The sequence below is a fragment of the Crocodylus siamensis genome, chromosome 1 (assembly GCF_052110815.1).
Source record: "Crocodylus siamensis isolate JL-2025a chromosome 1, ASM5211081v1, whole genome shotgun sequence".
NCBI classification, from domain to species: domain Eukaryota; kingdom Metazoa; phylum Chordata; order Crocodylia; family Crocodylidae; genus Crocodylus; species Crocodylus siamensis.
Genome location: NC_143395.1, coordinates 27,159,818 through 27,183,167, shown reverse-complemented (window position 1 = coordinate 27,183,167; position 23,350 = coordinate 27,159,818). Strand labels below are relative to the sequence as shown.

The following is a 23,350-nucleotide window of genomic DNA, read 5'->3' as shown; positions in this document are numbered from 1 at the left end:
GAGCAGTCTCCATGGTCTGCTGCCAGCCCAAGGTTGCCATCTCCCTTCGGGTGAAGAGGACTTTCAGATGGCCTCGTTACAAAATTATTTACAATTATTTGTAGCAAAGAATGCTCACACTGAGCCCCCCAAAAAGTGTTCCCCAACACACCTGCAAGCTAGAACTCAGCCCACTTAGCACCAACATTGTTATTTTTGGATTTCTAACCAAGCATTGAATACATTTCTTATTTTGAAGGATTTTTTTTTTAAGCAGAAAAGCTTTCCTATAAGAAATACAGTACCTTTTAAGCCAAAGAGCTGTTTGAATATTCCAGTTATCAAGAAACATCTTGAAACTTGTTGCAAACTGTAAAACCCAAACATATTAATTATTTTTCCAAAGTATAAATTCATGCAGTATTTCAGAATTATGAACAATAAAAGATTCTTCAGGAATGAACTGGATAAAGACTCTAGAATTTGCTCAACCACTCCATTATGAACCATCTCTTATTCCTTCATCTATAACTCTACTTTTAGAAACTTCATAATTACCAAAAATTCTACAAGTTAAATGGGCAGAGAGAGCATATGCCAAAGGGAGGTGATTTAATCACCCATTTCCCAAAAAACTGTCATCACCTCTGGTTTGTAACACACTGCTATTCTGAGAACAGAGAAGTTCACAACAACTTAATGCAATACAAAGTGTTTACATAAGCGTAAATTTAGACAGAACTATGAACAAACCTCGATCTGCTGGATTCTCAGATTTGATATCAAATCCCAACATGCTGCTCCGTTTTTGTCATAGCCTCGAAAACCAAACCCTGCTGCATTATTAATTGCATCAGCTGCAAGAAAACAAACAAAAATAATAACCAAGTCATTCTAAATATTACCCATAACAACAAACATTTCAATCCACTTCATTTTAATATACTCTTAGACTGTATAGTTAAATAATACCTGAAATCACTAGTCTAGGCATTTAAAAGACAGAAGAATTAAGGCATTAACCAAGTTACTCAAAAGATTTTTTTTTTAATAGAGAGAAAAATAACAAAATGAGACCACATAACAGCTGTTTCACAGCGGAGTCATCTTCTCTCAGCCCAATTATTCCTAGGAAGGGTACATTTGCCTTTCAATATGCCAACTCAAATCAAGCTGAAAGAGCAACCTACTCCTGATGCTTGATGCAATGTATGTTTTTAATTACTGTTCCCTAAAACACAGGATACGACCAGTTCTCTTGCAGATGCAACTACATTTAAGGCTTCAAAGCACTGAAAGACCCACTGTTGTAGTGGTTTGAGAAAGCATTTCAATATGGAGAGGCATTCCCTTTAGGTACCAGTGCCCTAAAGACTGAATGTTTGTAATTAAAAAGTTGCTTCTTTGTATAATGCTTCAGCTGAACCAATAGAATCATAGAAAATTAGGATTGGAAGGGACCTCAGGAAATCATCTAGTCCAACCCCCTGCTCAACACAGGGCCATCCCCAACTATATCACACCAGCCAAGGCTTTCTCCAGCCAGATCTTAAAAACCTCCAAGGACAGAGATTCCACCACCTCTCTGGGTACCATGTTCCAGTGCATACTACTCTCCTAGTGAGAAAATACTTCCTAACGTCCAACTTAAACTTCACTTGCTGCAACTTGAGACCATGAATCCTTGTTCTATCATCTGTCACCACTGACAACAGTTTAGTTCAGGGAGAGGCAATTATTTCAGGCAGAGGGCCGCTTACTGAGTTCTGGCAAGCTGTTGAGGGCCACATGGGTAGCTCCACCCCCTGGTCGCTATCTTGGGACTGGAAGTCCCACCCCCCTAACCTCTGACATTGCCACAAGAAGTCCCTCCTCTTGCCCCTGGACATACTCTTTTGGGGAAGAGGGTTTGCCCTCTTAGGGGAAAAACATACGAATTATATACTAAAACTCAAATACCCATAATAATATCTTTTAATTTAATTTTTAAAAATATATTTGATCTGATTTGTATGTGTTTGTGCTATATATGTAGAAGTGATTGCATAAAAGCATAAAATGCAGTCTTACTTGTATATTGTGTGAACTGTGCATGGTAACAGGTGGTATGGGGTGGGGGGGTTGTGTGGGAGTGGTATTGTGGTTATGGGAGCTATGGGGTGCAGAGCAGTCGGTGGGTGGGAAGGAAAGTTGGGAAACTGGAGGCAGGAGGTGGGGAGGGGAGCAGAAGTGAGCAGGCGTGCAGGGCCTGTGGGGCCCAGAGTGGGGTGGTAGGAGCGTGGGGTGTGGGCTGGCAGGGGTCTATGCCAGGGGATCCCAACCTTTTTATACTGTGGACATTCAAACTGTATAATTCACAGGATTTAAATTTAATTTACATGTTTAATTTTTTTTTTTTTTTTGGGGGGGGGGGGGGGAATTGTGACAATTCAGTGGAGTTGGGGCACTGGGGGACACTGCAGGGGAGTGGGCTATGCAGGCAGTGGCCCAGTGGGACCCAGCTGGGACTGCCCAGAAAGAAGGGGCTCTGCTGCCTTTCCTAGGAGCAAGCAGCAGAGCAGCTTCCCCATCCTCCGCCCTGGGCATTTCCCTACCTAAACCCCCCTGCTCCCAGTCACAGGAGGGGGTGGAGGTTCCTGTCTGGCCTGGCGTGGGCCCCAGTGCACAGGCAGCATCTTACTGGGCTCAGCCACGGGGCGGGAGTGAGTCAGGGCACACAGATCCACCTGCCTCCCTGTTGGGGCTGCCCTGCCGCCCACATGCAACTACCAGCGGCAAAAGCCATGGCTCATGTCTGGCTACCATGCACCTACTCGCTCTGAGCCCCACCTGCCCCAGCCCCGCAACACAAGGATGACTGCAAGTAGTCCCAACCCTGCGCGCCCCGCACCTGCCCGTCCAGGCTGAGCAGTGGCGGCGGCAGAAAACAAGCTGGGGCAAGGAGGTGCGAACAGCTCCATGGTCCCAGGGCCAGAGTCCCTGCTAGCTAGGGGCTTCTGGCTGGGGGGTGGGGCCAGGCCAAGTGGGCCCTATTATTGCAGGAACCTGCTGGGACTTCTCCTGGGTCCTATTGCCCCTGGCTGCTGTCACCTTTGACAGACAGCTGCAGCAGATAAAGATTAATTTTCTAAATTATTCAAAAACCCCGTGGGCTGGATAGAATGGCCTGGCAAGCCATATCTGGCCTATGGGTTGTATTCTGCCCACCCTTGGTCTAGCTCCCTCCTTTCTGGAACCATCCCTGAGACCCATATTTAAAGCATCAAGCATTGGTGTGTTGAAAAGGTAGTGGAGGTTGGAGGGGAAAAAAATCTCATGTTGAATAACATAGAACTTTCAACATATACAAAAATTCCTTCCAAAAGCACTAGTCCTAATATTAGGAATTTAATCTTTTGCATTCAGAGCTCTGAGAATTACCTATTTTAACTCTAAACATGTACAAAGTAGAGCACAAACACTTCATAGCTGAACAAAAATCTTTTGGGTTCCCTCCCCCACCCCCAGCATGATTAAATTAGTTCTCTGCTCTCATGTGATCCAAAATATTTTAGCTCAGAGCTAAAGTTAAAACTATACCAATTAACTTCCCTGAATGAAAGCAGTTCCTCATCCATAACTTTCCAAATATTGCTTCTACTAAGCTGTGCTTTCAAGTATATATAGTTAAGCGCTATCATCTCAAAATGCTTGTACATGTATGCAAACTTGGGTAAAACAACTACAGTTCTTTGCACACCTTATGGATGCTTTTCTTGACACTCTCCCAGTGGTCAATGGCAAGATCATCAGGGAGGTTGGAGAGTTCATCAATGAGGTACTGCAGAAGATGATTGCTTTTAACAGTCTTTCAAGCACTCGATATTGAGCCCCTTCCTTGGTGGTTTCTTCTGTTTACATCATTTTGGGGCAATACAAATGGACATGACAGAACATATATGTTACTTATCACAGAATCATAGAAATTAAGGGCTGGAAGGGACCTAGAAAGACCATCAGGTCCAATCCCCCTGCTCTGGGCAGGAATACTGCTGAGATCAAATGATCCCAGCAGGGTGTCTCTCCAGTCGCCCCTTGAACACTTCTGAGGATAGGGACTGCATCTCCTCCTTAACGAAGCCTGTTCCAGGTTCTGGTCACCCTTACCGTAAAGAAATTTTTCCTTACATCCAACCCAAAATCATCCTCTAACAGCTTATAACCATTGCTCCTTGTCCTCCCCTAGGGCACCCTAGTGAAGTTTCTCTCCCAGCTACTGATATTCACCCCTTACATACTTTTAGATGGCCACCAAGTCCCCCCCTCAGTCTCCTCCTCTCCAGGATGAACAGTACTAGATAATTTCATCTTTCCTTATATGGTATCCTTCAGGCCCTTAATCATCCTTGTGGCCTTTCTCTGGACCCTTTCAAGATCCTCCACATCTTTTTTGAAGTGTAGTGCCCAGAATTTGACATAGTACTCCATCTGGGGTTATCTATCATATATATGATATGATCCCAAGGAAAGTACTATATATAATAATGAAATACCATATTTTTCTCACATACAACATGCACTCCTTTTTCCAAACACCAGATGCTGCAAAATGGGGTGCACATTATATAATAACTACAGTTTCTGTGGCTTCTACTTCTGGGAGGTTAAAGGAAAGTGTACTGGATTTGCCCAAATCCAAGATGACTCTGAATTTAAGATGTCCCTCCAATAATTAGATTCTATACATAGAAAAATAACAAATTTGTTAAAATTGTCCATGTACAGAATGTAATTATTGGGGGGCACTCTGTCGCCTCCAGCAATGCAGAAAGAAAAGCAGTGGGGGTGGGGGAGAATGGGTGTAAGCAGCCTATCACCTACACCACTTGCCCCCCCCCCCACAGTAACTACATCCACCAACACCTATCTCCCCTTAGTGCCTGCCCCACAACCCCTTGCTTACACTATGGCTAGAGACAGACATTCAAAAAGCCTGAGCCTGAATTGATTCAATCTTTGCAGGTTAGTCTAACCTGAATAGGCTAAATCAGTATGCAACTACACAGACATTCCAGACATGAAGGCACATGCCTGCAGTGGCCCAGGCTAGAAGTTGGGGAAAACTAGAGCAGCCCTCCCTTCCCTTCTACAGAACTGAACTGGGGCAGGGGGAGGGGACAGGGGCATGGCCAGGCCCCAGCAGGATGCTTTTTTATCACCCCATTAAGAAAACAACAGAGGAACTGTGGCAGTGAACCTTTCGGTGCCTGTCACTTTAAGGGCTGGAGGGAGGTAGCCATCAGGTGCTTGATTAGGGTGGCCATTTTAGGACTCGGCTTACACAGGCTGGGGCAAAAGTTTGATGCCAGCTGCTGAAGGAGTAACATCATCCAGCTTAGCTACTGCTCCTGGAACATCTTGGAGGTAAGGGCAGGAGCTATGGGGACTGTAGGAGGCTCTTGGTCCTGGGCATGATTTGTAACTGCACCCTACTGGGGAATCAGGGTCTGGCGGGACAGCTCCCAAGAAATACCAGACCAGTTAGGACCCACCCCCAGTGAAAGGCTGGTAGGGGAGCCTTAACCCCAGCCCCCACTATCCGGTGTGTAATGGTGAGAGTAGTGGGAGCAGTGTGGGCCAGGAGCATTAACAAAAGAGGCACCTGAGCTCAGCAGGCATGCGAGAACCCGGAGGCCCCAGCGGAGGTCATTTGTTGCAAGTAGCGTAACAGCCCATGCAGAGTAGGGTGCAACTTGGGCACCTGAATGACTGTGCTAGTGAGGTGCAGAGTAAGGTTGTGAGGGCAGCTTAAAGGGCAGTACATGGGCCAACCCCAAGTATGAAAGTGTTAAACTAGTGGCCCGGTGAGGGGCAGAAGCAGCCCAGCATTGACACAAGGTTACAACACAGAGCAGGTGAACACGCAGGATCCGAAGTTGCTGTGTGGGAGTGCCAGAGTGCCAAAGGCCTAAAAAAGTTGCTCAAGGGAAGCAAAGACAGTAGAATGTGGCTCAGTAATGGGCAGTAAGCTGTAGGTCCCTGTGAAAAGGGGGACAAAGTGCAAGAGGCAGAGAGGGGGCAGTGAGTGAGCGCATGTGAAAGAGTTCAACAAAAGGATTGAGTTTGCGCTAGCCTCAGACCAAGGAGCAATACCAATCTGGATGCCATCTCTGAGACATGGGCCACAGTGTAGGGAAGGTTTGGAACCGTGCACCCCTTGGCATTGGGGTAGTGAATGGGCAGCCTCCTGCTTAACATATCAGAGGAATATTCAAGTTGTGGCAGGTGAGTCAGGGCAGACTGCCCTAGGTAGGTGGGCATGCTAACTTGAGATCTAGCCCAAGGAAGGCCCCCTGTCATAGGGACATTACCAGCTACCTGTTGATTCTGCCTTTGTCCTAGTCTGCCACAGGGACTGTAGCCAGCATGTGGTCTGCTAGCTAATACACAGACAGCTCTCGGCAAGGCAAAGGGAAGGCGGGGAATTCCTGCTTAGCAGTGAGTGGGGGTGGGGCAGGGAGAGGGAGCAGCTTGCAATCTGTGACAGAGGTGCAACCAGGGAGCAGAGGGGAGGGGTCAGCTCTGCTGTGAAGCAGAGAGCCCGCTGGGGGAGTCCGATTTATTTTAAACTAGGAAGAGGTCTGGGACAGACATTGCATAAACTGGTTTGACCCAAATCAGTTAAGTCTGATTATACATTCAACTAGGTTTATCTCAAACCAAATTTCAGCCATTTTCAAACTGGTTTATGTCCACTGAATGTCTGTTCTGTTACAGGTTAAGCCAGTTTCTGATTGTAAGAAACCAGTCCATTGTTGTGCCATCACATCTGCACACCGCACCCACATACTGCCCTGTACATAGTATCCTTATATGTCGGCATATGGCCACCTACGGCCCTACTGGCCAACGGGCATGTGCGGCCAGTGTGGAATCATCGCGTGATTTCAAGTAATTGAGAGCACCAGTAACTCCCACACTTTTTGACTGCCGCACTGTTCAAACCAGGCCATGAATAGAATGCCTGAAGCTGATTAGGTGAAAGCGCACCTCAGGGTTGCGACGAGTATAAAAAACAGTGGTTAACGCCACTCAGGGAGGACTTAGCGAAATCCACCAAGTGTGCAACTATCACACACCATGGGGACTGGCCACCCCCGTGCTTCCCGCCATCAAAAACTCCCGGCGTACCCCTTCCCTAGTTAGCGCATCGGATCCTACGAGCAGTTCTGCTTCTCGATAACTAGTGAACGGAAAACGAAGCGAATCCTTGTAAGAAGTCTGCAGCCTGCACCTCCAACGTGGAGTGTAAGTAAAAATAAACTGGTTTGAAACCATACGAGTGAGTTCCCTGCCTGCCTTTTTAAGTCCAGATACCTGACAAGCGCGAATCCCTTTGCGACCCGATCGGGGGAGCAACACTGATCACTTGAACCAGTTTGTGCAGTGTCTGTCCCTAGCCAATAGGGCAGCTTTGACTCCCTCTGGCCCAGGCCATGAGAGCACACAGCAGCTCCAGTCCAGTCAGCAGTGGTGGTGGCAGCTCAAGCCCCAGGTTGGGGCTGGAGCTGGAGCAGCTTTCCTGCAACAACAGTCTCCCCTGCCTGCACTGCTCTTCCACTCTGCCCTCCCCCTCCAATGACTGGGGGAAAAACCTCATCTTGGACTCAAGTAAATATGGTAACTCTGCACATGATTTACAGGGAGCACAACAATAAGCAGACTCTGTTTTCTAGCTGCTGCTACTCAATTATACACTTTTTTCATTCTTCCTTTAAAAAATAAGATGCACATCTTATTCAAGAGCATGTTCTATGTGAAATATATGGTGCAAATGCAATTCTTACGCCTTTTATTCTCCTCCTTTCACAACAGCTTTTTTTTTTTTTTTGCTTACTAATCCATACCCATGATGTTAGTGTGACTTAAATATTTTCATCTCGCAGAGACAACATTTAGAAACTGTTCTCTTTATCTAGTCCCACTATCACAGCTCGTTTCTTCCACCTAAAAGAAACCGTAATTTCCATTGAATTCTTTAGCTGCCAGTCAAAGTCTGACATGACTCAACCAAGTTGTGCTGACCTCTGCTGGCCCAAAAGGCAGAGTCTGGAATACTTATGAAATTACCCCAAAATTAGTCACATATTGATTCTTCCACTAATTACATTTTTTTAATTATAATTTTAAAAGGTCGAAGAAAACTAGATGTTCCATATTTGAGACCATACATGCCAAATTTCATCCTGCACCATATTTTATATGTCCCAGTTGAAGGTGAAGTCTCTACCAATTCCATATATAATTTTCAAACTAAAAGCAGCAAACAGTGTACCAATACTAAGATATACTGTACTATACACAGCAGCAACACCTGCTTGCCTGATGCATCATGCTGCTCTGCCTCCCACTGGACTTTTCACTGAGGCTTTTTGACCAACCAGCCTACAGAATCCAGGACTGTCCTGGCAATTTTCTTAACAGATCTTAAAAATCTTTAGCATTTGCAAGGAATAAAGCCAGAAAAAACAAAAAACCTAAAAGTATTACCATTCAGCAAACCAGACATTTTTTCTGAAAGCAGTATTAGTTATTCTGTGCCCAGATAGGCTTACAACACTTAATTCATTGACCAGGAATAAAATTGAGTCCTTCTGCTCTAATAAGCCTCCTTTATCACATTGCTTTCTTTAGATTCTCCCTCACTTATATGACTGATAGCTAGAACTAGAGAAGAGAGCTGGCATCATTCTACAGGAACATGATTTCTGAATGCTTTCCCCTGCACTGATTTATGGAAGGTCCTTATTAAAGGTTTCCTTATTAAACAAGCAAACAGCAATAAAATAACTAACTGAGAAAGAAAACAGCAGACTAATTTTGTTGTTTAAAACAGGGTTTACATGCATTTTTCTTTTGGGAGCAAGCCATTAATGTACTGAATACAAGCCGAGCAAGGTGAAACGCTCACTATCCGTTTGGAAGTTCCTATAACTTATACTACAGTTAGTGAGAACCATATTGCTACATGCTACAATGTTAAAATGTAGTTACATAGTCTCCCATTGATGTTGGGCTAATCTAACCAAGTAAACTTTTTTTAAATTAGCTGCAGAGTGTGCCATTCTTAACATGACCTGAATAAAGATTTAAAAAGGTTAAGGACTTTCTTTACTAATTGAAGTGTATCATGGTGTTTATCCTCGAATTCAAAGATGACCATGATATCACTGGTTGGTTTGGTTTCTGTGAATATATGAATGGCTGATCAACCCAATTTGTGCTTTGAACCGTCTATGGCACACTGAGCAAGAGATGCTGCTTTAGGTTACTTCAACAGGAAACATGCTGCTGTTGCAAGATTTACACAGTTTGCACTTCTGCTCTGCCTCAGCAGTTCTTCTCCACTGATAGATGGTAGTTCCAGTATGGATGAGGCTTTGCCAAGTGAAACGATCACGAGCAAGATCCTTCCAGGACTGTTGAAATGTTTCAAGGATGACTTGAGGGAGTCCTTGAAGTATTTCTTCTGGCCTCTCTCAGAGCACTTTCCCTTCTTTAGCTAACTGTAAAAGATCTTCATCTGACATCCTGGTGACATGGCCTACTCATCTCATCTGTGATTTTATTAACAGAGTGTGGATGTTTGGAATGCCTGCCCATGTAAGAACCTCAGTGTCTGGGACCTTGTATTGCCATCTTATCTTCATCAGTTTCCTCAGAAAGCCCATGTGGAAGTGGCTCAGCTTCATAGCACAGCATCTGTACACCATCCAAGTTTCACATACATACGTCAGGTTTGGCAACACAATGGCTTTGTGGACCATCAGTTTTCTTTGCTGATTGGTGCCTCTGCACTCCCACAGATTTGCAGGTAGTCTGCTGAAGGCCACACTTGCTTTAGCAATTCTGGCATTGGTTTCATCATCTATGTAACTGTGCGTGACAGTGTACTGCTGAGGCAGCTGAATTTCCACTGCCTGAAAGGTTCACTATGATGGCAGGCTCTACGTAAGGCTTTCCTGGTGCAGGCTGGTGCATGGCTTCTATCATCTTAGTGTTCATAGAATCATAGAAGTAGGGTCAGAAGGGACCTTGGAGATCTTCAAGTCTGACCCCCCGCCTGGGCGGGAGAAAAGCCTGGACTCAAATGAGTCCAGCCGGTAGTCATCAAGTCTCTTCTTAAAGATACCCAGGGCAGGAGCCAGCACCACTTCCCTAGGAAGTTGGTTCCAGCTTCTAGCCGCCCTAACTGTGAAGTAGTTCTTGGGGATGTTGACTGTGAAACCAAGCTGAAGAGAAATGGTCCATACTCGGTTGAATATCAAACTCAGATTTCGCATTCAGGGAAGTCATCAGCAAACAGAAGATCACAAACAGTCAGTTCCTGTAACTTTGTGCCTGCAGTGTCCTCAAATTGAAGAGTTTGCCATAAGTCTGGTAACGATGTGAATCCCAGTGTCACAGTCGTGAAAGGCATCTATCTGTAAGCATGGCAGCAAACATCATACTGAAGAGGAGTGGGGCCAACACACAGCCCTGCTCGACTCCACTGGTGACTGGAAATGGTTCAAATGATTCATTGTCATCCACAAAGCAAGTGAGTATGCCATCGTAGAACTCCTGAACCATTACAATTAATTTCTCTGGGCAACTGAATTTTGCCATGATCTTCCAAAGACCTTCCCAGCTGACCGTATCAAATGCTTTTGTCAGGTCAATGAAATTCATGTACAGTTTGGAGCTCTGTTCCTGGCATCTCCTGAAGTTGACAAGCTGCAAACACCATGTCTATTGTCCTGCATCCTTTCCTGAAACTACACCGATTTTCATTCAACTCATTCTTTCTAGCCAGAAAGTATCAGACACTACAACTGATACTCAGGCAAGAGCTCTTGTTCAATGTCTTGCACAACGTGATTCAACAGAGTTCTAGCAAGGATTTTACCAACTACTGACAGCAAGGAGATGCCCCAATGGTTGTCGCAGGATTATCTATTGCCCTTCTGCTTGTATAGGTGGACAATGGATGCATCCTTCTACTCCTGTACCTTGAGTCCACAGTGACTGGAAGAAGTGAGGGAAAGTTGCACAGAGTCACCCTCACTCTCTCATCCAAGCCTGCCTGAATCCAGTGGCACGACAGAGTCAAGACATCAGTGGTTGGTGGACCTCCTCTGGTAGGCTTTAAACTAGGCTCATCGGGGGAAGGGGAAGATGAGGGCGGAGGAAATATCAGACTGCCAGACCAAACAACACCCACAACTACAGCCCAGCCCAACACGCGAAACGAGCAAACAGGTAAGCAATGGGGACCAGGGCAACGCTGGGACTAGGGGGACAGTACACACATCCACAGGAGGCCTCAAATGCCTCTACACAAACGCTCATAACATGGGAAACAAGCAGGAGGAACTCGCCCTCCTGATGGCTGACACCAGCCCAGACATAGTGGGGATCACGGAAACGTGGTGGGACTCAATGCACGACTGGGTGGTGAATGTCAAGGGCTATAGGTTGTACAGGAAGCACAGGATAGAAAGGGGAGGTGGGGGCATGGCATCCTATATTAAGGAGGAATACACATCCTCGTCAATTAGCAAAGAGTCAGGGGAGGGGCACTCTGAAGTGCTTTGGGTTAGAGTACAAGGCAGTCGAGGGGAAAGAGACTTAACAGTGGAGGACTACTACAAACCTCCCAACCAGGGAGAAGAGCTTGACCAGGAATTCTTAGGTCAGCTCACAGAGGTAGTGAAGGCTAAAGATGTGGTAGTCATGGGGGACCTGAACTTCCCAGATATCTGCTGGGAGGAGCAGTCAGCCAGGTCTGAACTCTCATGTAGGTTCTTAGACAGAGTGCAGGACCTCCATCTAACCCAGGAGGTGCACAGCCCCACCAGGGGGTTGCCTTGTTGGACCTAGTGCCGGCCACGGGTGATGACCTGGTGAGGGGGCTGCGGGTGCTCGACCACCTGGGCGACAGCGATCATCGCCTGCTGGAATTTACCACCCAGCACAAGGTGGCAAAGGCATGCAGTAAGGCAGCAGCCCTAGACTTTAGGAGGGCAAACTTCAATAAGCTAAGGAGGATAGTTGGGGATGCGCTGAGGTCCTAGAGGGGAGGGGAGCCAGACGTCCAAGGAGAGTGGTCACTCCTTAAGGAGGCGATCCTCCAAGCCCAAAGGAAGGTAATCCCAACAAGGGTCAAAGGGAGCAGGAGAGCACACAAGCCTCCATAGCTCACCAAAAGTATCCGGGAATGTCTCCTTGCTAAAAAGGAGGCATATACCCAATGGAAAGAAGGGGTCATCAGCAGGGATGACTATTCTGCAGTCACTCAGGGATGTAGGGGGGCAGTTAGGAAGGCCAAGGCAGAGATGGAATTAGGACTAGCTTCTCAGATTAAGGGCAAGAAGTCCTTTTTTTAAATACATAGGGGGCAAGAAGAAGGTCCCGGGTAACGTGGGGACCTTGAAGGACGCGTTGGGAAATTTCGTCGTCACACCAGATGACAAAGCTAACATGTTTAACGATGTCTTTGCCTCTGTCTTCCTAAGTAGGGACCAGAACAGCCACCTCCCTGCTGGGCCCCCCTCGGGCCCCAGGGGAGGCACACCTGGGCCAAAGGTTAGCGAGGAACTAGTTAGGGAGCTTCTGGAGGGGTTGGACGTATTCAAATCAGCTGGCCTGGACAATCCCTACCCTAGAGTCCTAAAGGAATTGGCCGAGGTCATTGCAGGACCCCTGGCACAGCTTTACAAGCACTCGTGGTGCTCTGGTGTGGTCCCAGAGGACTGGAAGAGGGCCAACATGGTTCCCATCTTCAAAAAGGGGAGGAAGGAGGACCCAGGAAACTATAGGTCAGTTAGTCTTGCCTCAATCCTAGGCAAGCTGTTTGAGAAAATTATGCTGGCACACGTCCATGAGGGGCCAGCAGGGGACTGCATGCTTAGGGGCAACCAACACAGGTTCATCAGTGGCAGGTCCTGTCAGACCAACCTGGTGGTCTTCTACGATCAGATTACCAGATCATTAGATGCAGGGGTAGCAGTGGACATAGTCTTCCTGGACTTCCGGAAGGCATTCGACACCGTCTATCACCCCATTCTCATTAAGAAACCGGGGGGCTGTGGTGTCAATGCCCACACAGTCAATTGGGTTGCCAACTGGCTGGAGGGCTGCACCCAGAGGGTGGTAAAGGATGGGTCCTTCTCAACCGGGAAGGACGTGGGCAGTGGGGTTCCCCAGGGCTCGGTCCTTGGGCCGGCACTGTTCAACATCTTCATCAGTGATTTGGATGAGTGGGTAAAAAGCACCCTGTTCAAATTTGCTGATGACACTAAGATGTGGGGGGATGTGGGCACACCAGAAGGAAGCATCAGGCTACAATCAGACCTAGACAGGTTACGAGGGTGGGCGGATGTGAATAGGATGGGATTCAACACAGACAAGTGCAAGGTGATGCACCTGGAGAGGAACAACCGGCACCATACCTACAGGTTGGGGAACTCCCCTCTTGTCAGCACACAGGCAGAAAAGGATCTTGGAGTCATAACTGACTCCAAGATGAACATGGGCTGGCTGTGTGGGGAGGCAGTCAGGAAGGCCAACCGTACCTTGTCATGCATCCACAGTTGCCTCTTGAGCAGGTCCAAAGAGGTGATCTTCCCCCTCTATGCGGCACCGGTCAGGCCGCAGCTGGAGTACTGCGTCCACTTCTGGGCATCACACTTCACGAGGGATGTGGACAGCATCAAGAGGGTCCAGAGGAGGCCACTCGCATGATCAGGGGGCAGCAGGGCAGGCCCTATGAGGAGAGGCTACGGGACCTGCACCTGTTCAGCCTCCACAAGAGAAGGCTGAGGGGGGATCTAGTGGCCTGTTATAAACTAGTCAGGGGGAGATCAGCAGGCATTGAGGGAGTCACTATTCCCCCATGCACTGCCAGGAGTGACCAGGAATAACGGTCACAAGCTGGCAGAGGGCAGGTTTAGGCTAGATATCAGGAGGCACTACTTCACGGTCAGCGCGGGTAGGATCTGGAACCAACTTCCAAGAGAAGTGGTGCTGGCTCCTACCCTGGGGGTTTTTAAGAGGAGGTTGGATGAACATCTTGCTGGGGTCATTTGACTCCAGTATTCTTTCTTGCCATGGCAGGGGGTCGGACTAGATGATCTACTCAGGTCCCTTCCAACCCTAGAAACTATGAAACTCATTCTTCCTAGCCAGGAAGTATCAGACACTACAACTGATACTCCTTTCTAACCTCAAGAGGGCACTCTCTTCCATCTTAATACCTGACATAGTACCTCAAGCTGCAAAATTATATACATGTATTTTTAGTTACTTACCTAGAGTCCATGCAAAATAGTATTTGGGTCTGGCAGCCATAAGAGACACGTACAGGTAGAGAATCTGTATAGGCCAAGATGCTGTAGCTCTGAAGTTATCATCAATATTATATTCCACAGGTAAAGTCTTTGTAACAGTCAGATGAATTAATAAAGACAGTCCACAGACGAAGAGTTTCTGTATTACAGCTATCTGAAAAGTTTAAGAAAAGAGATTTTGTAAGCTTCAGCTTTGATTAATCTTTCTGAACAAAGGAAATTTATAACCTTCCCTAAATAGGCATACTGATGTGTCAGTTCCTAAAATAACATGCATTTCTAACATTTTACAGTCCGTGTCTGTTTACACACTCAAAGAGAAAAGGAAATATTCTCAATTTATGCTGTGACCACCCCTATTTAAAGAAAACACATTACGACGTTTGACAGCATTTAGGGGCCTGAAAAATCCCTTCAGTAATGGGAACCCCTGACACTTCCACTGTCTTATATCAGTATCAGGAATTATCTAAATGGGTATAAAATTAAGGCATCATTACCAAGCTATACTATATGCTATAGGTCACTTGAGTATAGGCTACAATAAAGCTATTTCCCAAAATATCACATATAGGCATTGGCAAAGCATTCCTCTGTTCACATTTAACAACACATTACTTGTAAGCTCAAACTGATTTTTGAGTATCAATAGTTTCTTATCTGCAGTTTATTTCTGATATACCTGTATACCTTGTCAACAGCTTGCTTAAGTCAGTGAATACAGCATCTCTGCCTGATAGTTCATACCATTATGAATTACCATCAAAACACTGAAATTTTATTTGGGAATTGAGAGAGAGAAGTTTAGCTTTTGTTTTTTTGGGGTCTTTTGGCAGCTAGAATGACTGAGAGAAAAGGTCAAGAAACTTACCCCTACCCCTCCAAAGCCATACGTAGTATGTGGCCCGCATGGGTTAAAAGGATAGATTCCCTCCACACCCCCATTCTTTCTTTTAACCATTATGCTAAACAGCACTCTTTTTTTTAAAAATAAAAAAAGATGCATTATTTAGGTTTCATTATAAAATGCACAAAAGTGGTATGCACATTACATAAAATATTTTAATTAACTGTCCACTCCACATTCCAAAGGCTACAAGTACCATATGATATACGATTTGCTAAGCTTGCAAGGCATTAATATACTAACCAAAGAACCATTGTTTCAAAGCACAAGTTTGCTTCAGCACTCAAAATTCTGTCTCTCAGTCATTTAAGCCACATCATTAAAACCTGAATGTACTTTTACCATTAAAATACTATCTGCATCAAAGCTGCCAGAAAAATAACCCACTATGGCCTCTTTTGGCCAAAAGTGTCAGAATATATAGGAGATACAGAATTTCCCATACACTCTGAAAAGTTGTCATCTTTCACAATCTAGTGAAAGATATTAGGGCTGGAAGGGACCTCGGGAGAGCATCGAGTCCAGCCCCCTGCCCAAAGGGCAGGAAGTCAGCTGGGGTCATAGGATCCCAGCAAGATAAGCATCCAATTTACTCTTGAAGGTGTTCAATGTAGGTGCTTGAACCACCTCCGCTGGCAGACTGTTCCAGACCTTGGGGGCTCGGACAGTAAAGAAATTCTTCCTTATGTCCAGCCTGAAACGGTCTTGCAGGAGTTTGTGACCGTTCGACCTCGTCATCTCTTGGGGCGCTCTGGTGAACAGACATTCCCCCAGATCGTGGTGGTCACCCCTGATAAACTTATAGGTGGCTATCAGATCACCCCTGAGCCTGCACTTTTCCAGGCTAAAGAGTCCCATGTCTCTCAGCCTGTCATCGTGAGATCTGTTTTCCTGACCTCTGATCATGCGCGTGGCTCTCCTCTGGACTCTCTCAAGCTTCTCCACATCCTTTTTGAATTGTGGAGCCCAAAACTGGACGCAGTACTCCAGCTGCGGCCTCACCAAGGCCGAGTACAAGGGGAGAATGACGTGGGCTCTGCTGGGGCTGCAAGAGGTGCGAACCTGTTGCTAAGTTCCAGCGGGGCAGGGGCCTTGGTGCGGCGGGCCTTGGGCCCCTTGACCACCTTGGTCCATGCCCCTGACTGGGCAGAGCGGGAGGTCCCAGAGTCCTCCTTAGTCGCGGAGGGAGACAGAGCTCTCCCCAGCGGCTCCCGGGGGAGAAGGGCCTGGCAGTAGGAGTCTCTCTCCTGCTCGCAGTCCTTGATGGCACACAGTCTCTGGACTGTGGCCTGGAGCTCCTCCAGCTGGCGCGCCAGAGACCCCAGTAGGGAGCAGACCCCGCAAGGGGAGGTGGCCATGCTCCCAGGCCCCAGAGCCTGAAAAAGGGACAGGCAGCCCCCGCAGCCAAGAGCCAGGGGCTCCGTCTGCGTGGAGCCCAGGACCATGGGCTCCGTCTGGGTGGCCGTCTCTGAGGTGCCCAATGGAGGCACCGCAGAGCCCGAGGGGACCCTCGGGGTGCGGCACGTGCCCATCCGTGTCATGCCTCTGGTAGGCTGGCTACGGCTGGGGCTGGCTATGGCTGGTGGGGGTCGCAGGCAGGGTCTCGTGCCCTCCTACGCCCTCCCCTGCGCAAACTCCGCGCTAACTCAAGCGCCTGTTTACGCAGCCTGGTCGCGGGGCTCCCTGGGGGCTGGGCCAAGTAGGGGCCTGGGCAGGGGGCTTGACCCGGCCCGGCACCAGGCAGCGGCCTCCTCCCAGCAAGCGAGGAGTTAACCCCTTCCCACCACAAGCCCACTTATCTCCGGCTGTGCTGGGGGTCGGCAGGGGGCTCGGCAGCTGCTGAGGGGGTGTCTGGGGGGCTTCGGGGGAGTGGGGGCACAGCGGGCTTCACCCGCGCGTCTCTCACCGCTCCAGAGCCTACCTGAGTTATTCACATGGAAATCTAAGTTTCAAAATAAGTGTGATATGGACCTTAATTATTGTCATTTGCCAACCCCCAGTGCTCCATTTTCTCCTTCCTATTTAATCACTGTGTTCTCTTCTGCATCCTTAGTTACAGTAATAGTGTTCATTTGCTGATATGCCATGTAGCAGTGGCACAGGAAAAAGATTTCTATAATCCTAGTCTTTGATATGCCAGCCAAGAGGCAGCAAGCACTTTAAAAATATACATTTTAGCAGTTTCATGTTGCTGGCCTACCTGCAAGGTACAGGCTGTCCTTGACACTTACAACCTTTGTAAATTACGACACTGCTTCAAGGTGATGATGGGGTTGGTAAGTCTGTTGTGGTGGGGCATGGGGGTGCAGATCAACACCCCTGGAGTGAGAGAGGGGCTGGGGCTGAGGCTGGGATACGGGATGCCCAGCAGGTGGGGCGGTGCAGCTCCCACCACTAGCCTGGGAGGGGCATGTGTCCCTGGATCTGTGAGGGGCAGGCGGGGCCAGGGCTACATTCTGGCCGATTGGCAGAAAGCTCTGGCAGTAGGGGCTATGTCCTGCTGCTCGCCCAGCCGCAGCAGGACAGAGCTGCTGCACTGCACTGCCTCCGGACAAGTGGCACGCCCCAGCCTCCCCACACCTCTGAGCCCCATTCAACCCGGGCTGAGCAATGGTAGGGCATGGGGATGCATGTGCCCCTGGATCCATGTGGAGCAGGCAGGATCAGGGCTACACTCTGGGTGGGTAGTGGGGGCTATGACAAATTCTAGGGTGGCTACAGCCCTACCATAGCCCCCCCTCCATCTCCTACCCTGCCCTAATCCAGGGGCACACTCCCTCCCTGCCCCCATGCCCTGCCACTGCTGCCAGTTGCCCAGCCAACGTGGGGCAAAGCCACAGCTCATCTGGGAGGTGCAGGGAGGTGGGAGCAGCTCTGGATGCACTGCACTGCTTCTCTGTAGGCAATGCAGTTGTGTGCCCAGCCAGAGTGGGGCAGAGCAACAGGAGGGCATAGCCCCCGCTCCTAGTGCTTTCCAACACCCACCTGGAGTGCAGCCCCAGCCCTGGCTGCCTTGTGCAGATCTGGGGGCACATGTTTCTGCCCCCCCCATGCCCTCCGGACCAGCAGTGGGAGCAGTGGCAAGAGCTGTCGGATGGGCCACCAGACAAGCAGCTCCTGGACCAGCAGCCCCACAGTGGCAGGAGCTGCCCACGCCCTCCCTGCGACCCCCACCCACCCACCCTGGCTCGGCAGTCCTTGCCTCAGCCCCTGTCCTAGCCCCAACCCCAATCCCTCCCTTGCTGCGCAGGCATTGATCTGCACCCCCCACCACCACCACAAAAAAGACTTACCAGATGGAGGCAGTTATATTGAGCATGTTAAAAGGAACCAATCCCCCATTTTATAACATTGTTCCTATAGGAAAATTGGTTCCAAGTTACGTTTCGTCTTAAGACATGGTTTTCAGGAACCAATTGTGTCATAAGTCTGAGGACTGCCTGTATAATAAGAAGTCCAATGGATAATTAAACACTCCTCTAGTACTCCATAGATATTGCTGCTTCCAGCACATCAAATATAACTGTCACTGAGAACATGGTATAGACTTCTTTTAAAAGCTACATTTTCCTGAAATGAAAAAAATCCCTCATCTGCTGTTACAGATTTTAGACCTTTACCATGTATGGCAATGGTATGATACAGAAGATTTATTAAGCAAGGGAAGTTTAACAGATAATAGGATTTGGGATTCATTCTTTAGTATAGCAGGAAAGAGATGCTAGGGAATCCCTTATAACATTGGTTTTATTTTCTCTTAGCTCTTATATATAGATTTAGTATTTCCTTCCTTTCAGCCTTACGTTACAACTGGAATTCAAAAGCAAGAATGCTCATTACATATGAAATCAAATTTGATAAGTAAAAGATTGGACAACATTATAATAAAGATTTTGAATGCCAGTATTTTTACATCAGAAATACTTCACGTAGGTTTTCCATGTGTTAACTAATGTTGCAAGTTTTTCCTAAAGTAATGCTGTAATGCTGAAAAATCTTGTAAGTAGCTCAATAAAATATTGATTTCTCCTTTTTAGAAAGGAAAATCCCCATTGTACAATAGTAAGAGTAAGTATATGAAAAAGTGAGTAAAAATGCAGTAGCAGTGGCAAGCATGAGGCTAAAATATTTACATTAAGAAATCTCTCATTTTGGCTCTCTCAAACATTTAAAAAGGAGGTCCCTTTTGATTCTCTCTCTTTTTTTTGGCAATCTGGAAACACTCATTTTCAATTATATAATTATATAGTTTTTTATAGGTATACCCAATTTTCAGATCTGTATAAGTGTTACCTTAATTTCTTTAACTAAATGGCACAAGTGATAAGTACTTATTGCTTTATCTATTTTGAAATTAGCAATATTATTTTATTTAATAAAGAAATATGTGAATCGCTTTCATAACTCAAGCCAATAAACTCAAGAAACACTGATATTCATATGGTTAGCCATTCTTAAGTGAATGGCTACCATACTTAAATCAACATTCTATGCGATACAAAAGAGGTGATAATTTATTAGGAAGATACAAGCCTTGAGACAAAAAACTTAGGACATTTACTTAAAAGGAAGAACTCTCAAAGGCTTTGATCAGCAACAACTCAACAAAGCTTTAATTGTTTCACAAAATAAACATGTTTTATATTAGCCTGAAGTCCCACTGCTTGTTTTCTGAAATTAATTTTTTATATCTGTTGTTTTAAGACTGTACAAAGACTTGAGATTCTACATTCAATCCTCCTTAACATACCGTAGACACAAAATAAATCCTAAATAATAAGATATCAAGTTATACATGTGAAAGAGGGCTCATACAAAAATTTCAACATATAGTCCACATTGTGAAAGGATTACAGCAGTAAATCTTATTAATTTTAAATTTAAAACTTCCCCTTTAAAACAGAAAAGGCAAGTTTATTCAAAACACAGCGGAAACCTCAGAGGCAGTTAAAACAGTCAGATTTGGCATTAGGTTCTGAGCCTTGCGCCAGTGTATTTTAAATGCCATTGCAGGACAGAACACCACAACCCCGTTCAGGCCAGTTGTCACTAGGTTGAATACAATGCCAACACAGGCCAGGCAGAACACAAACTATACTCACAGCCTGCAAATGGTCTGTACTAAAGCTTACACTGAAGGATCACATGGCAGATGGATACTACAACTACAGTAATTTTTATATTTTGAAATGATACAAATCCAGGTTTAATGCCAATTAAACCTAGAAAATAATTTTGTATGCTTGACTAAACTTAGCAAATTAAACACTTTTTCTGAACTTCTAATGCATGGTTTTCTGGGGGGGGGGGTTGTTTTGTTTTTTAACTATTCTGTTTGTTTAAATCAGGGTGCTCAACCTTCACCTGTGGGCCAGATATGACCCCCCCAGAGCCAGGGCATCTGGTCCACGGGAGCAAGGGAGCAGTGGCAATACTGTTGCCTTGGCCCACTTCCAAATTCTACCTCCCCCTCCACCAGGGCTGGGTTGGAGCCAGGCCCCACCCTTCCCTCCCCTGGTGGCCAGGTTGGGGTTTGGCTGGGCCAGGCCCCCATGATGGGGCCGGATCAGGCTATGCCCTCTTCCCCATGTGGCTGGATGGGACCCTGCCAAGCCAGCTCTGGGCACCGGACTAGGACCACCGGCAGGATCCAGCCTGCAGATGGACCTGGCACTGCCTATCTAGATTGCTGGGCAAAAAGGCCGGACACTATTAGTTTCAATGTTTCCCTTACACAGTTGCTTTATGTCCATTCTAAACTGAATGGATAATTTTATTTGTAACCACAACTGATTTTTGGTGCTTGTAAACATGGTTATATTCATTCACAGCATGAAATCTTAAATTTTCTACAAATAGTTCATCTCCACAATACAAGCAGCATGGGCAGGAGCAGTTACAATCTCTTATTACGCTGAGTATAACCAAATTAAAAAAAAGAAATTGTAAGAACAACTACTTGAAATATAAGCAGGGAAGGTGTATGCCCCCTTTCTGAACACAAGGGCCACTCACCTGCAAATTACTTCTCCAGTTAACACTTTTTCAGAACACTCTGCAGCCATGTACAAAATATGTTAAAATAACAAGTTGCCAACACAACAAAACACCTGTTTATTTCCACCTGACAGCCACCATAGGTCAAAGTTGGACAAACTGGCTTTTCAGAAAAGTGGATCAACTGTGTAAAGATCTCTTGTCACTCAATCCCAGCCTGGAAGGAGGACCCAAATGTCAAGATGATTTTGCATCTGAGCTAGAAATGCAGCACTTAGATTTTGGGCAGTTGAAAACAGCTGTTTTGAAGAAGCTGCAGAGAGAAGTTGCAATTGACTGCTCTACTACTTCTGTGTTCCTCTGTCTTGGGTAAGAGAAGCTTTGCCATAACTAAAGGGTTCTAAGAACCACTCAAGAGACATAGTAGCCACTGACAGAAGTGACATTTGTCATATGATCAGCCCCTTGAAAGTGCTCTACAGCCATGCCCTGACAGAAGTGCATAGCTTCAGAGCATTTAAAGTGCCTGATTGGTGACAAGTCAACCCACATTACATGAGCATTCAGATGAAGGCACTCCAAACCAGAGCACCTTCATTGTCTTGTCTGACTGGGCCCCAGCCCCACTCCATTGCTGTCTGCAGAATGGGAGAAGCAGGGGAAGGAGCTCTAGCCTGGGGTCTGCCCAGCCTGAGCTGGAGGGAGGTGGGGGACAGATGAATTCATTAAATACAAGCCTCTACTTTTAGGTGGCCCTTAATGGCTTCTCCTCACAATTCACTCTGTCTCTGCTCTGTAAGAGATGCCAAAAACTTAACTGTTTGCTAACAACATCAAAACAAACATTTTCCTGCTTCCTACCGTACTGTCCCTAATGAACAGGTAGAGCTCCCTGTGACCAGTCCTGCTCACGGGGTGGGGTGGGGTGGGGGGGTGGTATCTCCTGCAGTCGATTTCACTGCCCGGGGGGTGAGGGGGTCCCCTGCGGCCGATCTTACTGCCCAGGGCCCCAATCCCACAGCCAATTCCTGCAGCCACTTCCAGGAGTGGTTGTGGCCGCTTCTGGGAGCAGCTGCAGTGATCCGCTGCTTGCAGTGGGGGCACCAGTGCTCCCGCCTGCCCCACTGCCTAAGCAGCAAGCACGGCTGGTCAGGGGGTGCACAGGCACCCCCATGCACATCCTACATGTCGCCACTGCTACAGATGACTCCATAAAATTCTCTTATGCCACAATTCCTTTAGATAAAACACCAATGATTAAAGCTTGGAACAGGCATTCAATTCCAGCACTACAAATTTCTGGGAAATTTGGTGAGTTTAGCCATGAGGAAGCCACCTTCCATACCCACCCCCAGTCTGTGGAAGGTGTGGGAGAAGTGTACAGCAATTCAGGCTGGCACAGGAGAAGAGATCTCTTTGTAGTATAAGTACATTCAACTTTTTGTTAAAGAGCCAGTTCTTCTCCACAAAAAACAACCTTTGAATGGCTGTGCATTTTCTTTTTGGGCTGGGAGTAGGCTCTTCTCATAGCTAAAGCATAACATTTATCTGTAGCATGACTTAGCTTGGAAGGCTGTAGCTACCATTTATCAAGCTGACCAGTATTGCTTACAAACCTGTTACAGTACTACTCTTAATACAAAATACAGAGAACCTGGAAACAGACACTTTGCAAAACATCAAATATCAGGACTGGAGTAGTTACTGAAGTCAAAAGATACCAGTGAACCCCTTCCTGATTTTTTTCACTGTTTTGAATTTTACACACTAAAATCTTCAATGAACACAACATGAAGAATTTAAGAGTTATTTGAATTAAAGGTTTTATGGGACAAAGACAGATTTTGGATTAGACTAGGGAAAATGGTACTTTATCTGGATAAAACATCAATAGCAGCTCACGTCTTATAGTTTACAGGTACTAATGATTACACCTTGAGGATGAAGAGTTTTTGTGGGTAGTTAACTGGTGATTTCATATACCACAGATTTTTGTGAAAATGATCTTAAGAGTGGTTTTAGAAGAAGGTAATAGATTGAGTAGGAAAAAATAATAAATCAGTCAGATAATCCAGCAGCCAGGCAGCTAGGCCAACAG

The 23,350-nt window shown here is 46.6% G+C and overlaps 1 protein-coding gene across 1 annotated transcript in view; it reads right to left on the bottom strand.

Moving 5' to 3' along the window:
• MBOAT2 (membrane bound glycerophospholipid O-acyltransferase 2) overlaps positions 1 to 23,350 on the bottom strand; it is a 216,005-nt gene that overhangs the window by 21,575 nt on the left and 171,080 nt on the right. Inside the window, exons 8-10 of the mRNA XM_090032473.1 lie at positions 14,310 to 14,502; positions 733 to 836; positions 285 to 349 (exon numbers count right to left, since the gene is read on the bottom strand). Of these exons, the coding sequence (XP_089888599.1) occupies positions 285 to 349; positions 733 to 836; positions 14,310 to 14,502 (362 nt within the window). The remainder of the gene's footprint in view (positions 1 to 284; positions 350 to 732; positions 837 to 14,309; positions 14,503 to 23,350) is intronic.